Genomic DNA, 23,774 nt, shown 5'->3' with positions numbered 1-23,774 from the left:
CCTCCCCAGCATAGTCATGGGGTGGTAAGGAGTACTAAAAGTGGGGAGGCTTGTATCACTCTGGTTTAGGGGTAAATGGACTGCATCAGATCCGCAGGAAGATGGCATTTGAACAAGGCTTGAAGGATGACTTGCTGGGGTTTGCCAGGTAAATACTGGCGAGGCTTTTATGTGCCTCTCCAACCTGAGCATTCGCAAAGCTTGCGTTCTGAAAACAAGTGCAATCCTTCATTGCCAAGGTCACTGACGAGGGAGCCAGCGCAGCCCCATAAAACAGGTTATGCCTCTTAGTCTCCACCCGGGGTTCCTGGTCGTCTCCTACACGCAGCCTGCGTGGGGGCAGGGGTGTCGGCTCTCCTGGGAGAGCTCGGGAAGGTGGTGCAGGGTTAAGTTGCTCTGGCCCTTCAGGGCCTCTTAGCCTAATTTGACCCGAGACACAGGAGGGCTAGGCCGGGGCGTGGCGGTCTTAGCCTCGCGTTTTAGAAGGGTACGCTCTGGACGGTGTCCGCAGCCGGACGCCCGGTCCTGAGGCGGCACGCTATCCTAGCTCCAGAGGCTCCCGAGCCAGGAGGGTTAGTCCTGCGGGAGCTGGGCCCGCACTGCCTTGCCGAGGGCCAGCGCCGCCACCGCAAAGGGCGGCGGGGTCAGAGGCCCGGGTCCTTGAGAAGGGGCGCCGGCCGCACAGGCGCAGGGGTACGCGGGCGGTGCGGGCGCGAGCGCGCGCCTCAGCACCCTGGGACGGGGGCGGGGCCGGCGGTGCGGCCTCCCGTGAAGCCTCGCGCGGGGAAGGACCGGAACTCCGAGCTGGCGGCTTGTTGATAATATGGCGGCAGGAGCTCCTTGGACATCTCGAGGAGGCCGTGGGGCCCACACCTGGAGGAAGGGTCTCTTTTCGGGCTAGTGCGGCGGCCGCTGCGGACCCGGACGTCCGGGCCGGTTGCTGAATGAGGGGAGCCGGGCCTTCCCCGCGAGAGTCCCCCCGCGCCCTCCGCCCCGACCCGGGCCCCGCCATGTCCTTCTTCCGGCGGAAAGGTAGCAGAGGGGGCACCGGCGGGGAGCCTGCCCGGCCTCTGGGGCAGCGGTGGGCTGGTGAGCCTGCAAGGGCCTCCTGCGGAGCGGCGGCGGAGGCCCTTGGCCTCCACGCAGACGCCCCTTGCGTGCCTCCTCGACTCTGCAGGGAGGGAGAAGGCGGCCTCCTCGCGCGAGGTCACTGAGGGGATTGTCCACTGCTCCAAAATCGTTAGGTGAAGCGTATGCGAGTTAATGCCTGTTTGCGTAGGCATCGCTTTGCGGGAGAGGGGTGTGAGTGTATGTGTGTACACTGAATGAAGCAAAAGGAAGTTCCTTCAGTTCCTTGTTGCGAAATTTCCTGACTTTTCAGAATATTGAAGGTCTTATGTCGAAAAGCAACATGTGAAAAAATTGTTTTCTTCAACTATAGTGCTTTCCAGTTTTCCTTTTTTTTTTGCGGGGGAGGGGTTCTGCTGTTCCTAAAATCACATTACTGTTAAAAGTCCCCTAATGAAGACTACTTTTGATGACTTAAGTTTACTGACTACTGGAACGCTAAGTTTATAAACACTACTCATATTTCTGATTGTCAATTTGAATAGTAGCTGCCCAGTTTTTAGGTAGAGACAGCATGACTTGTGTGTATGGGTATATTGGATTGTTGCATTTCATTAAAAAGTACCTACCGAAAGTGAACAGTGTCTTTTGGGATGTTAGTGGTTCTTCTATCAATTCTTGCTGCTTCAGAGAAAATGTACCAGACAAAAACTGGTTTCGGATAAAGCACTAAACTGTAATAAATCAGGGACTTGGGTTCACACGACCGCTCTGCTGCTGTGTAACCTAGGACAGAAAAGTGTTCACCGACTTTGCTTTCTTCTGCCAGCTGAGAATTAAATGTTCCCTAAAGGCTCCATTCAAATATGACTATAAATTAAAGAATTCCTCCTAAGTACATACAGAGTTTGGTGAATGAATGAAAACAGTGCTGAGTGGATGAAGCTCAGAACTGTCTAATTTGTTTGACAGTTTTGAAGTGGTTGGTTGTTTTTGTCATTATTCTGTGTATAATGAGACAAATTGCATGTTGCAGAATAGGCTTGTCTGCATTTATTCAACAAATTCTTTTGAATGTCTGCTGTTTGCCGGGTACTGTGCTAGGCCCTCAGCATAGAGCACTGAGCAAGAGAGAGTCCCTGCACCCCCAGAGCTCACTGGCTTCACTGTCTGCTGGGGGAGGCACACAGGAAATCAATCGCGCGGTCGGTCTCTCTCTCTCTCTCTCTCTCTCTCTCTCTCTCTCTCCCCCCCCTCCCCCACCCCCCAGGACATAAAAGACCATGTTCAGAGGTGGGGAGGCAAGAAAATGTGGTGCCCTTCAAGAAAGGAAAGAAAGCCATGTGACTCAGGCTTAGAGAGGCAGATGAATTCAGGTGATTCAGAGCTTTATAGGCCATGGTTAGGTTTTATTCCAAGTGTGGAGCCAATATTAAAGAGGAGTGATTTGATCTCATATTTTGTTTTAAAAAGATTGTTCTAGATGCTTGTTGGAGACCATGTAATGAGAGTAGAAGCTGGTAGTGGTCTTATTTAGGGATCCCATCCAGTCTGTAAATACGATTTTTAAATACAATCCATATGCTGATGATTTCCAAATTTACACCTCCAGCTTGGATTGTCTCCCCTGAATCCAAACTGGCATATCCAATTGTCAGCGCACTTTATACCAATTAAATATCTAATAAGTATTAATACATAGTTACATCTATTGATAGAGTAGACTGTCTAATAGATAAATCTTTAACTGAGTGTATCTAAAAGTTCAGATATAGTTCTCCTAAATATTCAGCTTTTCTCATCTCAATGAATTTCATTTCTGGCCTTTTAATTGTTCAGGCTAAAACTTAAGAACATTCTTGGACCTCTCTTTCACACCTGCTCTTTATCTGATCTGTTAGCAAATCTGTTAGGTCTATGCCAGAACACCTCCAAATTCAGCCGCTTCTCACCGCCCCGACTTGTTACAGGCAGTCACCTCTCTTTAGATAGGGTGGGAAAGGGAGTCTTCTGAGAGGATGCCATTCCAATTTCAGCTAAAATGTCAAGAGGAAGCTGGTTTTATGAAAATCGAAGAAGCAGTATTATTTTGCTTACAGTTTGGTTTCCCTTCTTTTATCCTTGACCCATATGGTATATTTTCAAAATACCTGTGTTCACATTCCTCTAGTGGCTTCCTGTGTACATGGCCCTCGATAATCTAGGTCCCATGTCCTCGTTCACCTCCTGCTCCCCTCCACCCGTCCTCCATCTGTATTGCCCTCCTTGTTGTCATCTGCATTCCCACCTCAGTGCCTTTCTGCTTGTGTTCTCTGCCTGCAAGCCTTTTCCCATAGATAACACCTATTCTGCTTCCTCATCTCTTTCAGCATGGTTTTTTTAAATATATATATTTTTTATTTACTTATTTTTAGAGAGAGGGGAAGGGAGGGAGAAAGAGAAGGAGGGAAACATCAGTCCATTGCCTCTTACCTGCAACCCAGGCACGTACCCTAACCAGGACTTGATCTGGTGACTTTTCTGTTTGCAGGATGACGCCCAGCCCACGGAGCCACACCAGTGGGCTCTTTCAGGTTTTGATGAGCTGGCATCTTAGCGAAACTTTCTTTGACCACCCTACTTCAGATTGCAGGCCTCTGCCCCTGCACTCTCATCCCCGTGCCCTTCTTTATTTTTTCTCTATAGCATTTATCACCATCTGCTGTACTATGTATTTTACTAGGATGAAGCTGACTTTTCTTTTTTTTTTTAATGGCTGTATATATGTCCAGGTCAGTGCCTGGAATATAGTAGAATTTAGTAAATAATTGTTGAATAAATACATAAATAAATATCAGCTAGCAGTAAGTTCTGTGCAGGGAATTTAAACAATGATGTGGGAGCATATCACCAAGAGACAACCTAAGAAAATGGAATCTAACAGACCGGAATGGGGACAGAGAGCCTGCCTTGTCGAGATAAAAGGAGTTGCATTCCAACCGAGAGAACTGGTAGCACCCTGAGGCTGGAATGAGCTTCATGTGTTCAAGGACTGGGAAGAAGGCTGGACTGACTTGTGGAGTAGGGGAATGGAGTATGTTTTAGAGGTAGAGAGAGCATAACTTGAATGGTGATTGGAGTGAAGGAAAACCCGGGAAAGCTTTGGGCTTGGAGCTTGGGACAGGAGGAATCAGGAATTGTTTTGGCAGCTGTGAGCTTGCAATTAACTTTTGGACATCCACGTGGATATGTCCAAAAGCAGTTGGACGTACAAGTCTGTAGTTCTGGAAGGAGGTCAGAAGTCGAGATCTGGATCTGGATTTAGGAGTACTTTGCATAAATGATCATTAAAGACAAAGGACTAGATGAGATCACGTCAGGAGTACATACATAAGTTAGGTTGAAAGGCTAAGCTACCATAGCAAAAAAACACAAGTGTAATGGCTCAAACAAGACAGACCTTTATTTCTCTCTTATATAACAGTCTAGATTTGTGGTCATCGGGTGCCTTTGCTTCACGATCATTCAAGGATCATTTTCTCCCATGTTATTTCTCTTTCACTTGGGTTATGGCCTGTTTTATCAAAAGCAGGTCACAGCCTCTTCTGGCTTTTCTCAGTCCTCTGACCCATCCATGGTAAGAGGAAAAGGTATAAAGGAAAGAGCAGCTTTGGCCAGAAAACAGCACATACCAATTTTATTTACATTCTGTTGGTGAGAGCCTTGTCATATGGCCGTGGATAGCTGCAAAGACTTAGGGAAACGAAGCATAGCTAGCCGGTTATGTGTCAGGCTATGGCTGATAAGGGGGGAATGAGTTCAGTGGCCAGGTCGTAGCTCCTGCGATACTGTTGATAAGAAAGGAGCCTAGGGGAGGGCTCTGAGGGTCATCTAAATTTTAGAAGTTAAATTGAGAAACAAAAGCCATTGGGAAAGGAGAATTGGAAATAAAATGTCAGTGATATAGGAATGCAATGTCACGGAAGCTGAAAGACATTTCAAAAAGGGGGGAGTATTGTGTTGAATGTCATCTGCAAGGTCAAGATAATGTGGAAGTGATCGAAAACTTTCAGTGGTGTCAGTGGAATGGGTTGAGGAAAGAATGTGAAGTAAGGAAAACAGAACACCTTTTTCAAGAACCTTTGAAGTGAATAGTAACAAAAAGTGGCAAAAGCTGGAAGGGGATATTGGGTAGAGGTGTGTTTTTGTTTTGTTTTTAAGATAAAAGATACCAGAGCATGTTTGTATGCTGATAGGAATGATCCATTAGGGAGGGAGAAAATGACACGGAACAGCCCTGCCGTCGGTGAGCGCTGCGCTCTGGGAGACCTGGGGAGGGGGCAGTAAGCCTGCAGGACACGCTGCTGCTCGAAATGTTGATCGGTGCAGCCGCTTCTGTGAAGTTTTAAAACCTCAAACAGTATTGTATGTTGTTCATGGATAACATAAATCTGTTGAAGAATAAAAATTTGGGTGGCAACAGTAAGCAGTCAATTTATGAATTGTTTCTCTAGGGAGAAGGGTAATGAAATTAGGGTCATCAGTTTTACCTGCAAGTTTTTATTTCTTTTAAAAATTTTTCTGGAGCAAATATGACAATGTTAAGATTTGATAAACCTGAGTATTCCTCATATTAAAGTCTGGTCTTATCTTTACATTTTAAATGTTTCATAATAAAAAAAGTACAAATTAAAAAAGTATAGTCAGTAGTACAAAATAAGGTGGCAGAAATAAACCTAAGTAGATCAGTAATGACAATAGATGTAAGTAGACTAAAATGTATATGGCTAAAAGTCTAGTAGCAGTTCATATAACTAAAAGATAAAGAGACAGGTTGGATGGTAAACTGAAATCTATCCATAAGCTTTTTACCAGAGACACAACCAAAACATAAGAGCATACCGAAATAGAAAATAAATGGGTAAGTGTACTAGGCAGTTGTACCAGAAGAAAGCTTGTGCGGCACATGAAATACTGTACTTTAAAGCATAAACCATCATTAGGGCCAGAGATCATTACAGTATGAGAAAATGAACAGGGTATTAGGCACACAGAATTCTTAACTAGTTTGTACCTAACATCAAAATATATAAAGCAAAATACACAGAATTACCAGGAGATAACAAATTCATAGAGTTTTAAGAATGCTCTGTTTTAGAAGTAAAGATCAGTAATCACAATAAACAGAAATGGGCTAACCCACGTAATAAAATGATGGTGAGCTTCAGATTGGATCCCTGCTATCTGTATTTAAATGTAAAAAAGATAATGGGAAGGTTAAAAGTAAAAGGATGGGAAAATACATCATAGCTATACAAACATTCCTGATAAGTAAATTCCAGGTAGATAAGAGCCAGAATTTGGAACAGCAAAACTTGAAATCATATGGAAGAAAATGGGGAAACCTGATCTTGGGGTAGGAAAGGATATTTTAAAATAAGATAGGAAAATACAATCCACATAATGTAAGTTTGGCTACGTTGAAATAAAAAAACAACACTTGCATTTGCCAGGAGCTTTGGTTAATTAGAGCATGGTCCCATGCACCAAAAGGTTGTGGGTTTGATTCCCAGTCAGGGCACATGCCTAGGTTGCAAGTTCGATGTGTGAGTGGGAGACAGCCTATCAGTATTTCTGTGTCTTCCTCAACTCCTCGTCTGTCTCTCTCATATCAATAAATATATCCTGGCGTGAGGATTGGAAGGAAAAAGGAAAAAAGCTCAAACAATAAAATATACTTAAGGTATTTGCAATGCAAACGAAAAAAGAATTAGTATCCAGAATATGTATGAGATTTCTGGGGGGGAAAGAAAGTAGACAACAAAGCATGAATATGCAGTTCATAAAAGAGGAAACCTAAATAGCCAATAAACACAAAAGGGTGTTGCCTCGAAGGAAATCAAGGAAATGAATGAAAAACACCATCAAATACCATTTGAAAACTATTAAGTTGGCAAAAATTAAAAATACCAAGGATGCAAATATGAGCACAGAGATAGTGTAAATTGATAGAGCTACTTTTGTAAAAAATGCACATAATTTGTTACCTAGCAGCTTTATTACTAGGGATTTATCCTAGATAAATTTTTACATAGACATAGGAAGACATGAGATCATCACATCAATGTTTGTGAAAACCAGAAAATAAAACCTAAATGTTAATAATAGGAGAATGGGTAAATAAAGGTGTATATATTTAAATAAATTAAGCAGCTAAAATAAGCTAGAACTACATGAAAACTAGAATTGCATCAATATAGACAAATGTCAAATTATTGTACGAATACAAGTGTTAGATATGTTTAGAAGAAGACAGAGAAGCCTCGGAGATGTGTGGATTCAGTTCCAGAACACTGCAGTAAGGACAGTGTCATAATAAATGAGTCATGTGAATTTCTTGGTTTCCCAGTGCATATAAAAGTTATGTTTACACTATGGTCTGTGAAGTGTGCTGCAATTATGTTTAAAAAATAACGTACCTACCTTAACTAAAAAATACTTCATTGCTAAAAAATGCTAACCTTCATCTCAGCTAGTGGAGGGTCGTGCCTCAATGGTGATGGCTGCCAACTAGTCAGGGTGGTGGTTGCTGAAGGTTGAAGTGGCTGTGGCAATTTCTTAAAGTATGACAACAGTGTTTTCCACATTGATTGACTCTTACTTTCATGAATGATTTCTCTCTTAAATGTGATGCTGATTGATAACATTTTACCCACACTAGAACTTTCAAAATTGGAGTCAGCCCTCTCAGACCTTGACACTGTTTTATCAACTAGGCTTGTGTAATATTCTAAATCCTTTGCTGTCATTTCAACAATTTTCACAAAATCTTCATCAGGAGCAGATTCTATCTCAAGAAACCACTCTCTGCTCATCCACAGGGAGCTACTGCTCACCTGTTCAGGTGCCACCAGGAGATGGCAGCAGTTGAGTCACAGGTCCAGGCTCCACCTGTAATTCTCCTTCTCTTGCTGTTTCCACCACGTGTGCGGTTACTTCCTCCACTGAAGTCTGAGCCCCTCGAAGTCAGCCATGGGGGGTGGTGGCAGCTTCTTCCGAACTCCTGTTAATGTTGCTATTCCGAGCTCTTCCCATGAATCACAAATGTTCTTAATCGCATCTACAAGGGTGAATCGTTTCCGAAGGTTTTCAATTACTTTGCTCAGCTCCATCAATGGAATCACTCACTGTCTATGGCAGCTGTAGTCTTATAAAATGTATATCTTTTTCCTTTTCTATTAAAGAATTTGTTTGTTTATTTATTTATTTATTTATTTTTGGAGAGAGAAAGAAGGAAACATGATGTGCCAGAAAAACAGCAATCAGTTGTGCCCTGTCCTGCAACCCAGGCATGTGCCCTGACTGGGAATTGAACCAACAGCCTTTCAGTCTGCAGACTGGCACACAAAATGTATTTCTCAAGTAATAAGACTTGAAAGTCAAAATTACTTCTTGATCCTTGGGCTGCATCGTGGCTGCTGTGCTGGGCATGAAACAACAATTACCTCATTGTACACTTCATCAGAGCTCTTGGGCGACCAGGTGCGTCGTCACTGAGCAGCAGTACATTGAAAGGAGTCTTTTTTCCTGAGTGTAGGTCTCAGTCATGGCCTTAAAAGGATTCAGTAGACTATGTTGTAAACAGGTGTGCTGTCCTCTAGGCTTTGTTGTTCCATTTATAGAGCACAGGCAGAGTGGATTTAGCATAGTTCTTTTTTTAAATATATATTTTATTGATTATGCTATTACTGTTGTCCCATTTTTTTCCCTCCCCTTTATTCCCTTCCACCCTGCACCGCCCCCTCCCGGCCTTCCTCCCCCACCCTTAGTTCATGTCCATGGGTCGTACATATAAGTTCTTTGGCTTCTCCATTTCCTGTACTATTCTTGTCCTCCCCCTGCCTATTTTGTTTATACCTACTATTTATGCTGTTTATCCCTGTACCTTTTCCCCCATTCTTCCCCCCTCTCCTCTGATCTCCATTTCTGTGATTCTGTTCCTGTTCTAGTTGTTTGCTTAGATTTTTGTTTTCGGGGTTTTTTTTAGGTTCAGTTGTTGATAGTTGTGAGTTTGTTGTCATTTTACTGTTCATAGTGTTTGATCTTCTTTTTCTTAGATAAGTCCCTTTAATATTTCATATAGTAAGAGCTTGGTGATGATGAACTCCTTTAACTTGACCTTATTTGGGAAGCACTTTATCTGCCCTTCCTTTCTAAGTGATAGTTTTGCTGGACAGAGTAATCTTGGATGTAGGTCCTTGCCTTTCATGACTTTGAATACTTCTTTCCAGCCTCTTCTCACCTGCAAGATTTCTTTTGAGAAATCAGCTGATAGTCTTACGGGAACTCCTTTGTGGGTAACTGTCTCCTTTTCTCTTGCTGCTTTTAAGATTCTCTCCTTATCTTTAATCTTGGGGAATGTAATTATGATGTGCCTTGGTGTGTACTTCCTTGTGTCCAACTTCTTTGGGACTCCTTGAGCTCCCAGGATCTCCTGGAAGTAAGTCTGTTTCCTTTGCCAGATTGGGGAAGTCCTCCTTCATTACTTTTTCAAATGTTTTCAATTTCTTGCTCTTCCTCTTCTCCTTCTGGCACCCCTATGATTTGCATGTTGGAACGTTTAAAGTTGTCCCAGAGGTTCCTAAGCCTCTCCTCATTTTTTTGAATTCTTATTTCTTCATTCTGTTCTGGTTGAGTGTTTATCTCTTCCTTCTGCTTCAAATCATTGATTTGAGTCCCAGTTTCCTTCCCTTTATTGTTAATTCCCTGTATATTTTTCTTTATTTCACTTTGTATAGCCTTCACTTTTTCCTCCATTTTGCAACCATAGTCAACCAACTCAGTGAGCATCCTGATTACCACTGTTTTGAACTGTGCATTTGATAGGTTGGCTACCTGTTCATCGCTTAGTTCTATTTTTGGAGCATTGATCTGTTCTTTCATTTGGGCCATATTTCTTTGTCTCAGCGTGCCTGTTATGTAGGAAGGGGCAAAGCCTTAGGTATTCACCAGGGCAGGGCAACCCAGGTCGCTCTGTTGTGACGCTGCTGGGGGTGGGGAGGTCTGATTGGGAGCCATGGTGCTTGCTTGGCTCTTGGTGGGTTTTCAGTCACTTCCCCCTCTACCCACAGACAAATAGCGCCCTTCTGGTGCTGATTCCTGGGTGGGTGTGTTTGTACATTCTAGGACCCTGTGGGTCCCTCTAACTCTCCTGTGAGGCTGGGAATTTCTTCTGCTGCCACAGCCCCCACAGGCTTAGAGGCTTTCTTTTCCTGCAGTGGAACCCTGGATTGCATGGTCTGTCTTGCTCCCCAGCTGTTCCTGCATTTTATCCACGCGCAAATGTGGGACCTCCTGGTCCTACAGCTGCCGCTGTGCATCCTCTCCTCCCCAGCTCTGTGTCTCTGCCCCTCCTGTGGGTCTGGATGAATGTTTCTTCTTTAACTCCTTGGTTGTCAGGCTTCCCTCCAGTTCGATTTTCTGGCAGTTCTGGTTATGTTTTGGCTTTAAGTTTGTTGTTTTCCTTCTTTTGGTTGTGTGAGGAGGCAGTGTTGTCTACCTACACCTCCATCCTGGAAGGAAGTAGTCTTACTGATTTAGCATAATTCTTAAGGGCCCTGGGATACTTGGAATGGAAAATGAGTACTGAGTTCACTGGCTGCCATTTGCCCCTAACAAGGGAGTCAGCCTGACTCTGAAAGGTTTGCAGGCAGGCATTGCGTTCTCCTCTCAGGCTAAGTCCAAGGTGGCAACTTCTTCCACAAAAAGACCTCTTTGTCTTCATCAAAAATATGTTGTTTAGCATAGCTGCCTTCATTAATCGTCTTAGCTAGATCTTTTGGATAACTTGCTGCAGCTCCTGCATCGATACCTTGCACTCTTTTTTTCTTTTTTCTTTTTTTAAGATTTTATTTATTTTTAGAGAGAGAGGAAGGAAGGGAGAGAAACATTGGTCATTTGCCTCTTGCGTGCTCCCAACTGGGGTCCCAGCCTGCAACCCAGGCATGTGCCCTGACTGGGAATCAAACTGATGACCTTAGAGTTTTCAGGTTGACACTCAATCCTCTGAGCCACACCAGCCAGGGTCATCTTGCACTTTTATGTTGTGGACATGCCTTCTTTCCTCAAACCTCATGAACCAGCCTCTGCTAGCTTCCTACTTTCCTTCTGCAGCCTCCTCACCTCTCTCAGCCTTCATAGGATTCAAGTCAGGGAATGTTGTGGCTGGTTTGATCTTATCCAGACAACTTAAAACTTTCTCCATATCAGCAATAAGGCTGTTTCACTTCCTTATTATGTGTGTCTTCACTGGAGTAGCGCTTTTAATGTCCTTCAAGAACTTTTCCTTTGCAGTCAGTTTGGCTAGGTGGCACAAGAGGCCTAGCTTTCGGCCTGTCTTGGCTTTCAATATACCTTCCTCACTAAGTTCAGTCATTTCTAGCTTTTAATTTAAAGAGAGACTTCCTGTCAGTTGAACACTTAGAGGCCATTTTGTAGGGTTATTAATTGGCCTAATTTCAATATTGTTGTGTCTCAGGGAATAGGGAAGCCCGAGGAGAGGAAGAGAGACAGGAGCGCCTGGTCGGTAGAGCAGTTGGAACACATACAGTATTTATCAGTTAAATTCATTGCCTTGTATGAGGGCTGTTGATGGCATCCCAAAACAGTTAAAATAGTAACATCAAAGGTCACAAATCACCCTAACAAATATAATAATAATGAAAAAGTTTGAAGTATCATTAGAATTACCAAAATGTGATACAGAGACACAGTGAGGAAAAACTTTTTGAAAAATGGCACCTATAGACTTATCTAGAGATAGGGTTGCCACAAATCATCAATTTGTTAAAAAACGATGCAATATCTGCAAAGTTCAATTAGGTGCAGTGCAATTAAACAAGGTATGCCCATACCATTTATGTAATTTTCAGATGTGTGCAGAATAGTACCATATTTTACTTTTTTATACATTCGTATGTAGTAAAAACAGGCATGGCAGTAACTGCATCTAATTTAGGATATATTTATGTCCGAGAAGAGGAGAGGAACATGGAGATCAGGTAGCGATTCATAAGAACCTTTAACTATATGTATCATATTTAGAGGGGAAAAATAAGGCTGAATGCTAATATTTGGTCAAGTCAGGTTGTGTGTGTACTTTCATCTTTGAAATATTGAATGGAAGATCTGGTAGGTGAGATAACAGTGCATCAAGTGTGGCAAAGTGGAACTGTAGAGGTATATTTTGATGGTAGAATCAGTTGGTCTTACAAGCAATGGGTGTGGGAAATAAGGGAGACACCATGTTCAGGGTGAGTCCAGATTTTGGGCCTGAGAAACTGGTTGGAGATGATGTGTCATTTATGGGAGAACACGAAGACTGTGGTAGGAACAGGTTTGGGAAAAGATGGTACATTTTGCTTTGGATAAAGGGTGGTTAACTGTCTGAATTTGAGATCCAAAAAGGATTTAGACCGGGGGTACACATTTAGGAGCCATGGCATATCTCTGGTATTGAAAGCCTTAAGAATGGATAAGATTATACAGGAAATTATACAGGAAATACATACACACACGTGCGCAATGGGACAAAGTAGGTTTATAGTTGTAATACAAGTCAATCATACAACAATTAATAAATAATAATACGAGAATAAACTTTTGTGTACTCACAACGGTAAACCTACTTTTGCCCACCCCTCTATGTAGTGAAAAGAAAGGGGATCCCAACCCTTTGCCCTAGAAACTCCCAGTGGGCAGAGGAGAAGTCAGCAAGGGGATAAGCTAAGAAGGAGTGGCTAGAAAACCAGGGCAGTGGAGTGTCAAGGAAGCCAAGACAAGCTCGTCTTCCAAGTGGATGAAGTCCATTGGCAGCTGCTGAAAGGGCTGCAAAAACCAGTGATCAGTACCTGTAATGATCTTAACTTCTTTTTGTCCACATTTGTCTCCACACACTTGCATGTGGATTTCTTGAAGGCAGGGCTGTCCTTTCTGAGCCAGGAGAGTGTCTGGTACATAATAGGCACTCAAATATTTGTTGATGGATTGATTTGTCAGATACTGTGAGAGCTGGCTATTTCCTGCTGCTGCGCTTTAATATTTAAGAGCACCAAAAGAGAGATGATTACCTTGTGGGGTTTATTTTGATAGGCTTTTCATGGTGAGGTTAAAGAAAATTTAATGTTGGAAAAGCACAAGAAAAGAGGGTTAAAAATAGTTTTATGTTAGATCCTCTAAGAGTCCCCACTAGGCCTAGGCTGCCATGCACCTTCCTTTCTTGGAAATGTTAGAGTATCTGCCGTGGAGACAAGTTGTTAAACCTTGAGTATTAGAAGTTTAGTATGTTTGTAAGTTTAGAATGTTTGTATTTGATGGTGTGGTGGGGGATATACAAGAAATAAGATGTGATACACAACCAGAGAACTCTTTTTTTCATTATTGGTTAGTACATGGTAACATTAATTAACATCCTAAATATACTGTGTGGTGGTTATTCCTCTAAGCCCTGGATAAGTATTTATTTTTCATCCACAGCCCTCTAAGGTAGGTATTATTATTGTTGACCTAACGATTAATCAGTGAAATTGAGACCCAGAGGAACTGGGTCTCAATGAATTAACTTGGTCATGGTCCCGTGGCCAGTAGGTGGCAGAGCCAGAATTTGATCCCAGGAATATCAGCATCGTCTCCACAGCACACAGAGCATTCGGCACCGAACACTGGTCAGAGGTCACGTCCTTAGAGAGACTTGCCCTGGTGACTGCAGGCCCTGACCCCTCCCCCACACAGTCAGTCCCTGCGTGTGTAATAGAACTTTGAACACTCGTCTGTTAGAATAAAGCTTGCCTAATTTTTACAATGTATAAAGTATCTTTTACTGGAAAGTTTTGTCATGATGCTCTTTTATCTTCTAGTGAAAGGCAGAGAACAAGATAAGACCTCAGATGCCAAGTCAGTGAAAGGTAAGTTCAGCAAACTTCCATTGTATTAAAAAATGATGTGCTTTGCATTTTTGAGCTTTTTAATCCTGTTATCTTTTCCCTTCTTTTGCCATTAATCATTTCTGCCTTTTTTAGAATTAATTACGATTGAGTTATTTCTGTTTAACTTTTATCTGCTCTTCAACACCTAGCATCTAATAGGCTTTTACTAAGCATCCGCTGGCTGCCCTAGTGATTACAGAGAGCAGGTGCCTTTCTTGTTAATCACACATTTGATATTTTCCCTAACTGTGATTAGTTGATTTTATTTATTAAAACACACCCAGCCACACACACCACCACCAGTCCCCCACCCCACCCCCCACTCTTAACTTCCAGCTGAGTGGTGGCACAGCTGCCGCAGGCTTGGTTTTCTGTTCATCCCGCAGTCTGGGTGGTTGCAGCTTTCACTTCATTATTTTGGATGAATGGCCTTAACTTAAAATTTATTCTGATTACTTTATTGGAATCAGCATATTGTCTCTATTTATAAGGCATTCTTAAGTTATAATCTTTGCTATAGTTTTGACCAATTTCATTCTGTCAATATGTAAAGATTAGAATGGAAAAACTGTAATGGAAATTATTTCCATAGCCATTATATAAAAAAATTATAAGTGGAATGCATTTACATGAAATCTATGGATTGCTACTTATTTAGATTTTTCTTTCAAATGTTTGGTGTGTGACTAGCATTGAATATTAAGTCTGTATGCTCTATTTGCTGGAGAGAGACTAATTATTACAAGAGATTTGTACGATGATTTCCTGCTTATTTCTAGTAATTAAAAGCCAATTGAATTCCACAGTAGCTCACACTGCTCTCTAATATGATTGGCATTGATAGAGACTAAAGCCCTTAGTAAGCAGGGGCTTGTGAAGACAAGATCTGGTTGTAGAAAGGAGGGGCTTGATGTCTCAGGCACACCAGTACCAGTCTTGTACACCAACAGTGTAACTTTGGAAGTCATGTCACTTTCTTTAGAGTCTTAATGTGTAGAATGAAAGGATTGGCCTACCTAACTTCTAAATCTATACCAGGGTAAAAAAAAATATTCTGTGCTTGCACTCTATGACAGTATATAATCCATGGTTAGCATTCCTGACTTAATGGAAAGAAGTCATTTGAAGATAGCTTCATTGCATAATTCTCCAAAAATCTGTTGAATGACCAATAAATATAGATACCTGACAGCAGGTATAAATGTTCATGTTCTTATCTGCTTTCTTTTATAAACACATGTCAAGGAGTAATAGGTTAAATTACAGTTAAATTACAGCTTTGTTTTCCCTGCAGTCTTAGTTTTGTTTCTTGTGCAAGCAAGGGTTAAGGAATGAAAAGGGCCCATTTGCAGAATGTCTGCTGGCTTTGGTATTGTCTGTCCTCAGAGAACTTGTCAAAGAAAGATCTCTGTTTCAGATTCCATTCTGGCACAGTATTTTGAGAGTTATAAATAATAATAGGGCAGTTCTTCCCACTTTTCTGCTGCTTGATTAATTTACCTTTCCCTTAAGTCTTGTTCAGTGTGCTCACTTAAGAGAAATGTTACAGAACTTAATTTTTGAAGCTCTTTTAAAGCCCTCTGTTGAGGCAGTTTTAGAAACTATCAATTTTTGTTTAATTTTCAACAATTTTTTGAAAAATTATAGCCTCAATATCCGTACATTCCCCACAAAAAAGCACTAAAAATCATGCCTTGCTGGAGGCTGCAGGACCAAGTCATGTTGCAATCAATGCCATTTCTGCCAACATGGACTCCTTTTCAAGTGGCAGGACAGCAACACTTAAGAAGCAGCCAAGCCACATGGAGGCCGCTCATTTTGGTGACTTGGGTAAGTGACTGTCACTTTTTGTTAACTTGTAATAGGAGGAAGGAGTTGAGTATAATATGTGAAACTCCTGTCAATGGATAGTGAACTGTATAATTGGAAGGAGCTCTGAAAAAGTGTATTTTAATTAAAATAACAGCTATAAGTATAATGGAAGCACTATTGTGTTCCTATAAATATAAAATATAAAGCACACCCAGTGGAATAATTGACCATTTCCAGAAGAAGATATACATTGCCTGTGTGAAAAAGATGCCTCATTTCACTAATACTCGGGGAAATGCAAATTAAATAAAAAGTTAATGTTCCCCCTAATGCATTAGCAAGTATTTAAAGTTTGATGATTTGAATGTTAATGTAGATGTAGAGAAATAGCCACTTCTTTTTAGTGGAACTGTAAATTGTTGAATTTTAGAAGGCAATTTGGAAGTATTTATCAAAATTGTACGATCCAGTCCTCAGATATACTCACATATATTCACAAAGATGAATACATAAGTATGTATAGGGCTATTCATTGCAGTATTGTGATAGGAAAAAATTAGGAACAACATATAAATACCCATTAATAGAGACGTAGGCAAATTTTGGTGTTCCGATATGCAGGAATACTGTGTAGCCATTAAGAAGTCTGAAGAAGACATGGAGAAATGTCTAAGGTATGTTAAAGTGAAAAAAGCAGGTTACATAGCAATATCTATAATAGGATCCCTGTTGTGTTAAAATAACTTCTTACATCCCCCCCACCCAAAGAAGATATGCAGGAGATTTCTTACAACTGCATGTAAAGCTACTGTATCTCAAAATTAAAAGTTTAGTTAAGAAAATTTTAAGTCTTGTAGGGGATCAGGATTTCTGGAAGTTCATGAAACTGATGTCTACTTAGAATGACTAGTTAGCATTGACAATAAGACAGCAAGGATGATGACATGTGAATTGCTTTAAAGAATATGATTTGAATAGCAAAAGATTAAGAAAAGCCTTTTTGAAAAATTGTTGAAGCCATCAGTTAATTTTATGAAAATGAACCTCTCTATGCTGTCCTGTGACAGTTAAAAAAAAAGATTTATTTATTTTTTCTAATAGCTATGGTTATTATCATAATTTAAATTTAGTTAAATGTAAAATAAACTTGTTTTTATTAAGTTTAGTTTTATTTTTAAAGATAAAATTCCAGAGCTACTCTTTATTTTGTTTTAAATAATACTGAGAGTTCATAACACTTTTCTTGCTATCTCTACACATCCACAATTGTTCCTTAGGTTTAGTTCCTAGAAGTGGGGCTGTTGGATTAAAAATCGTGCAGATTGCTCAGGTCTGTTGTCCGTTACTGAATGCTCCTCTACAAGGGTTTTGCTAGTTTACATTCTCATCATCAGTGTGGTTTGTTGTGCCCTTGTTTGTGCTTGTTACTGGTTTTTGAAAAAATATCTTTCAATTTGACAGGCAAAAACGTTATATTAATTTGCCTTTCTGGTATTTTTAATGGGTAGAATTTTTTTTTTTAATTTTTATTGGCCTTTTTTTCTTGTTTCGGGACTAGTATCATAAGATTTTTTTAAAAGAATTTTTATGGCCTCAATTGCCATTAAAAGAGATATGAGGATTATTTGAATAACATAGAGCTTTTTAATAATTTTGAAAAGTTTTGGACAGTTGTTTCTTTGCTTGTTTACAAACCAAAACCATAGTATTTCTAAGTCTTTATTCATTTATGTTGCTAGGAAGTAAACTTTATTGAAAAACGTTGATGCTGAAGGTGAATGACTAATTTGTCAACCTTAAACTATTTGTTACTGAACTGTTAAAATTTTTTTGCTTTTTTTAGGCAGGTCTTGTCTGGACTACCAGATTCAAGAGGCCAAATCAAGCCTTTCAAAGACCCTTGAACAAGTCTTGCATGACACTATTGTCCTCCCTTATTTCATTCAATTCATGGAACTGCGGAGAATGGAGCATTTGGTTAAGTTTTGGTTAGAAGCTGAAAGTTTTCACTCTACAACCTGGTCCCGAATAAGAGCACACAGTCTGAACACAGTGAAGCAGAGCTCGTTGGCTGAGCCTGTCTCTCCATCTAAAAAGCAAGAAACTGTAACATCTTCTGTAACTGAGTCTCTAGACAAGGGATTAGAGGATTCTAGCTCAGCCCAGTTGCTTATGACTCAATCAGAAGGAACTGACCTAAATTATAGAACTAGCACCCAGAATCACTTGCTCCTTTCCCAGGAATGTGACAGTGCCCATTCTTTCCACCTGGAAATGGTCAGAAGAGAAGCTCGTGAAGTTTCCATGGAAACCCAAGAATCCTCCCCCAGACTTATAGTAGCCAGTACAAATAGTCTGTCTTCTCCACTAAAGGAACTATCAGGAAAACTAATGAAAAGTAAGTATGTGATTTCCATTTCTCTCTTTATCCTGTTGTGGTTTTATTTTGTTTTGTTTTGTTTTGTTTTTGTTTTTCAGCAGTGTAGAAAGTGGAACTTGAGATAGGGAATAAAAGGGTTGGAATAATTTTTTCTCCCATGTCAGCTCTCAAATCTGGGAGGATTTAGCAAGTGCCCTGGAGTAGTATCAGTGTATAGAAAAGGAACCGAAGGCATAGCTATAGTGATTGGATCATATCTGCTGAGGGTTAGCGGAATTAACAAAAGGGGGTCAACTGCCATCCTGCTTTTCCTTCTACAGATTTTGAAATGAACACATTATCTACATAGGCGTAGCCCATCCTGTCTTAATTTTATTGCAAGTTGACTGTACTTTATAGGTAAATTTTTTTAATTGCCAGCAGGTGATGTTTATTGAGTTCTGTGCTAAGGGCTCTACTTAGATTTCAATTACTAGTAACAATACCTCTGTGAGGTAGGCATTATTATCCTGTTTTATATGAGAAAACCATGGCTTAGAAAGGCTAAGGAACTTGCCTAGGCTACATAGTAAGTGGGGAACTAGAATTATAGCCCAGGTATGTCGACAACACCACCTTTTTAAATTCTCATTTGGAAATTATGCACACGTATTTTTCAGTTACCACCTTCTGGAATTCTAATTAGATAGCCTCTGTGTTTTTGTCTTATTTGTTCTTTATTTCTCAGAGGGCTAGATGATTTTCTTTTTGTTCTTTTTCTTGTTTATTTTTTTCTTTTTCTGTTAAGACTTTTTTTTTTTTTTTAAAGCAGTTTAAAGTTCACAGCAGAACTGTGGGGAAGGTACAGATTTCCCATACACTGCCTGGGCCTTGTTTTGATTCAATCTTCTACCGTTTTCCGAGCCCTGAGCAACAGCCCTTGAAACTGCACGGTCCCAGTCTCTTGAAGTTAGTGGTTTTCCCCAGGTGAACACCCTCCCTGCCTTGTACCTTTACCCATCTTGATTTACACTGGCTTCTATGGGTCCACAATTCCTTATCTATAGTTCAGAAACCCAGAAAGTGTTGACTGTCACAAGTTATTTTTAAAGTGAACAAAACTTGACCTGAACGGGTATGCACTTACTGCAGAAATACGGACATGTTTGATCATGAGATGCCATCCCCTGTGCTGCTGGAGCGTGGTGCAGTGTATGATAATACTGTGCGTTACCGCTGTACACCCCGCCCCCCTGCCGCACCCCGCTGGTTCTGAATTCTGAAAGATTACCAGCACCTGAGGTTCCAGATAAGGGATTCCTGCACTTGTTTCTGCCTCTCATTTCCTGTATTTTACCACAAGCTCTGATACACTTTTCAAAAGCATTTCAGGAGAACTTAGTACTGGGAAGAGTTTCATTAAGCATCTGGCCTGCCCTGTTTCTGGAAATGGAAGTCCAAAGTCTGTTTCTATAATTATAATGTAGTTTATTGTTTTTGGAAACTGTCTTTGTTTTGGTGGTTCATCCTTCTTTGTATTGAAATAAAGCAAACTATTTCAATACAAAAATAGAAATAGTAGTGGAGTTATTAAAGGAGTATCTGTTTTTTTCCTTTTGCATTACTTTAAAAATTTATGTGCAGTAAAATTGACCATTTTGATTTATACATGTATGAATTTTGGTGCATGCGTAGATTCCTGTAACTGTCATCACAAGCAGGCTAACGATGGGTTCTGCGACCTTTGTAGTTTAATCCCTCTGTATTCCCGCACTTGAAGTCACTGATCCATTCTCTGTCTCTAGTTTTGCCTTTTCCAGAGTGCTGTATAAGTGAATTTACGTAATACATAGCTTTTGAGCTTGGTTTCTTTTACTCTGCATGATGGCTTTGAAGTTCATCCATGTTGCTTATAACAATAGTTCATTGCTTTTTATTGCTAAATAGTATTCCACTATATGGCAGTACTGTCTCATCACTTGTTGAAGGACATTTGGATATTTTCCAGCTTTGATTATGAATAAAGCTGTTATAAACATTTGTTTACAGGCTTTTGTGTGGACAAAGTTTGTGTATCCCTAGGGCAAATACTTCATAGGGTGCTGGATTATGTAGTGTGAATTTAATTATGTAAGACACTCCCAGCCTGTTTTGTAGAGTGGCTGTACCATTTTGTTTTCCCACCAGCAGTGTACGAGAGTCCTATTCGCCTGTTTCTCTGCCAGTACTTGGTATAACTGGCTTTTTGTTATTTGGGGGTTTTTAAGCCATTCTGTCAGATGTACAGTAGTACCTCATTGTGGTTTTATTATGCCTTTCCCTAATGGTTAATGATGTTGAATCATGTACATATTTGCCATCTATATATGTTCTTTGGTGAATTGTTCAGGTCTTTCCCCACATTTTGTTCGATTGTCTGTTTTATTATTGTTGAATTTTGAGAGTTCTTTATACGTTATGTAAGACCTTGATTCGCAAATGTTTTTTCCTAGTTTATAGCTTGATTTTTTTCATTCACTTAACAGCATCTTTCATAGAGCAAAAGAACTTTTTGATTAAGTCCAATTTATCAGTTGTTCTTTTATGGATTTTACATTTGGTGTCATACCTGAGAGCTGTTTGCATAATCAAAGGTCATGAAGATTTTCTTCTATGTTTTCTTATGAAAGTATTATGGTTTTATGCTTTACATTTAAATATATGATCTGTTTTGAGTTAATATTATATAAGGTGTGATGGTTAGGTCAAGTTTTTTGTTTTATTTTTGCATGTGGATACCTGATTATTCCAACACCGTTAATTGAAACTACTGCTCTTACTACATTGAATTGTCTTTGTTCTTTGGTGGTTTTCGTGTAGGTCTATTTCTGGACTCTGTTCTGTTCCATTGTTGTGCGTGTCTGTTTCTTTACCAACACCACACTGTATGTTAAGTCTTAAAATTGGGTAGTGTGAGTCTTCCAACTGTGTTTGTTCTTTTTCAGATTGTTTTGTCTGTTCTAGTGTCTTTTATTTTAACATAAATTTTAGAATAATCTTGTCTCTATCTATGAGAAACTCTGCTGAGATTTTTATTGGAATTGCATTCAAACAATAGGTCAGTTTGGGGAGAATTTGCGTCTTAACTGTATTGGGTGTTACAGTCCATATAACATAGTGTACCTCTTCATTTGTTAGCATTTTATAGCTTTTAGCCTAAAGGTTCTTTACATATTTTGTTTGACTTAAATCTAAGTGTTTTTTATGGTGCTGTTGTGAGTGATATTTAAAAATATTTTGTTTCTGATTTTTTAATGCTCGTTTATAGAAATATGACTGACTTTTTATACGTTAACCTTCTGTTCTGTGACCTTACTAAACTCACTGATTACTTTTAGAAGCTTTTTGGATAGATTGCTTGGGATTTTCTACATAGACATCATGTTATTTGTGAAAAGAGACAGTGTTATTTCCTCCTTTCCAGTCTGTTTTGTTTTTTTTCTTGCCTTATTTCACTAGCTGGGACTTCTTGTACCACGTTGGTTAGGAGTGGTGAGAACACAGTCACTGTTAAGTATGAGATTAGCTATGGGATTTTTGTAAATGCCCTTTATCAGGTAGATGAAATTCCCTTCTCTTAATTGTTTATTTCGAGTTGTTTGTATCTTGAATGATGTTGAATTTTGTCAAATATATTTTTCAGTGTCATTTGAGAGAGAGAGAGAGAGATATCTCAAATGAAATATATATTGATATATATAACCATGTGATTTTTTTTGTTTGTTAATAGAACATTGATTTTTATTTAATAAGCTTGCATTCTCATGACAAGACTCATTTGGTTGTGATATATTATATTTTTTATGTTGCTGGATTTCTTTTCCTAAGCATTTGTATTTCTAGGCTTATGATGTATATTGGTCTGTAGTTTTCCTAGATTTGGTATCAGTGTGATGTTGGCCCCCAGAAAGGAGTTGGGAAAGTTTTCCACCTCTTCTGTGTTCCAGAAGAGATTGTGTAGAATTGGTATGAAATGTTTGGTAGAGCTTGCAAGGGCCTGGAATTTTGTTTTTCAGAATGTCTTAAATTATGAATTCGGTTTCTTTAGTGTGTATAAGACCAGTCAGAACATCTGTTTTTTTCTTGAGTGAATTTAGTCATTTATGGTTTTTAAGGAATTGTTAATTTCATCACATTCTTGAATATATGGATATGTAATTATCTACCATTACCTTAACACCTTTTTAACCTTGGATTTACAGTAATATCCCTCTTTCATTCCTGATGTTGGCAATTGTGTCTTTTTTTTATTTGTTAGTATGTGTAGGGATTTATTTATCCTTTTCAAAGAATGGGCTTTTGATTAATCGATTTTTATCTGTTGTTTTTCTTGTTGCAGTTACATAAGTTTTCTCCTTTGTATTTTTTCTCTCCTCCTGCTTGCTTTGGATTTATTTAATCTTTTTCTAATTTATTAAGGTGTAAATTTAGATTGCTGATTTGAGACTTTCTTTTTTAAGATAAGCATTTAATGGTGTAAGTTTCCCTCTAACCATTGCTTTAGGTACATCACACATATTTTGAACTGAGCAAAAATTAAATGTCTGATTTCCCTTGGTTCTTACTCTTTTGCCAGTGGATTATTTAGAAATATGTTAAGAGTATCCAAGATAGCAGCAGAGGAGGTGGAAGTTAACACTCACCTCCTCCCAGGACCAAACTGGAATTATAACTAAAATACAGATCAGCCTGAATAACTAATTGAGACTAACTGAACAGAAGTCTTATAACCAAGGATTTATACAGGAAGCCACATTGAAACTGGTAGAAAGAGTGGAGACACAAAAAGTACTGGACCCACACCCATGTGCAGCAGCTGAGAAACCAGAGTGGATATCCCATCTGTAAAGGTGCTACCCCTAAGGAGCATGGGGTCTCAGCCCCGCCCTGGGCTCCCCAGTTCAGAGAACCAGAGCCAGGAAGAGGAGCCCACATACCATCTGGCTGTGAAAGTCAGTGGAGCTTCTGTCTATCAGGGAGAGATAGGAGTCTGCTACAAACCCAGGTGCCCTCTTAAAGGACCAGTGCACAAAATCACATTCACAGCTACTCATGCTGGGCTGTGGTAGGGGACGGGTGACTCAGAGCAGACTAGAATCATGCAAGGAGAGACTGGGTTTTATGGCTCCAGGGAGAGAGCAGAGGGAAGAGCCTCCAGTGTCCCTGTGCTGAGTTCCTCTCCCGTATAGCCCACAGACACCATCTTTCTTGAGTCAAGCACTCCCTGCCATATGCCATCAGCCTGGGAGAATGAAATTGTCTTACTGTCACCCTGCCATGCGGAGCTCACACCACGCAGAGCAGGTAGCTACCTGGGCCCCTGTAATAGAGGAATGGGCACACTTAGGTGTCACAGACTGAGTTGTATGGCTCTGGGGTGGGGACCATCCCCCACCTGTCCCTGGAGTCTCAGCAGTGCCCCCACAGGAGATCTGCTAGCTCAACCCTCCTGACTTCTCAAGTCCTGCTCTGCTGAGCTCAAGCTCTTGAGGAGCTTCGGGCAGAACAGGGGACAGACTGAGTTGTGTGGCTCT

At 40.3% G+C, this 23,774-nt stretch overlaps 1 protein-coding gene across 2 annotated transcripts in view; it reads left to right on the top strand.

The window, feature by feature from the left end:
• Positions 1 to 799: 799 nt before the first annotated feature.
• The window catches only part of AKAP10 (A-kinase anchoring protein 10), a 68,572-nt gene continuing 45,597 nt past the window's right edge, over positions 800 to 23,774 (top strand). Inside the window, exons 1-4 of one of the 2 annotated variants that reach the window (XM_054571168.1) lie at positions 800 to 1,032; positions 13,962 to 14,009; positions 15,678 to 15,860; positions 17,686 to 18,240. In XM_054571168.1, the coding sequence (XP_054427143.1) occupies positions 945 to 1,032; positions 13,962 to 14,009; positions 15,678 to 15,860; positions 17,686 to 18,240 (874 nt within the window). In that variant the 5' untranslated portion in view covers positions 800 to 944. Of the gene's footprint in view, positions 1,033 to 13,961; positions 14,010 to 15,677; positions 15,861 to 17,685; positions 18,241 to 23,774 lie in introns of those variants that run through there. The other variant, XM_054571169.1, reaches the window with a different exon arrangement.

Source organism: Pteronotus mesoamericanus, unplaced genomic scaffold (assembly GCF_021234165.1).
Source record: "Pteronotus mesoamericanus isolate MK-2021 breed Mesoamerican mustached bat unplaced genomic scaffold, CSHL_Meso_final contig_22, whole genome shotgun sequence".
NCBI classification, from domain to species: domain Eukaryota; kingdom Metazoa; phylum Chordata; class Mammalia; order Chiroptera; family Mormoopidae; genus Pteronotus; species Pteronotus mesoamericanus.
This window is presented reverse-complemented; position numbering and strand designations above follow the sequence as displayed.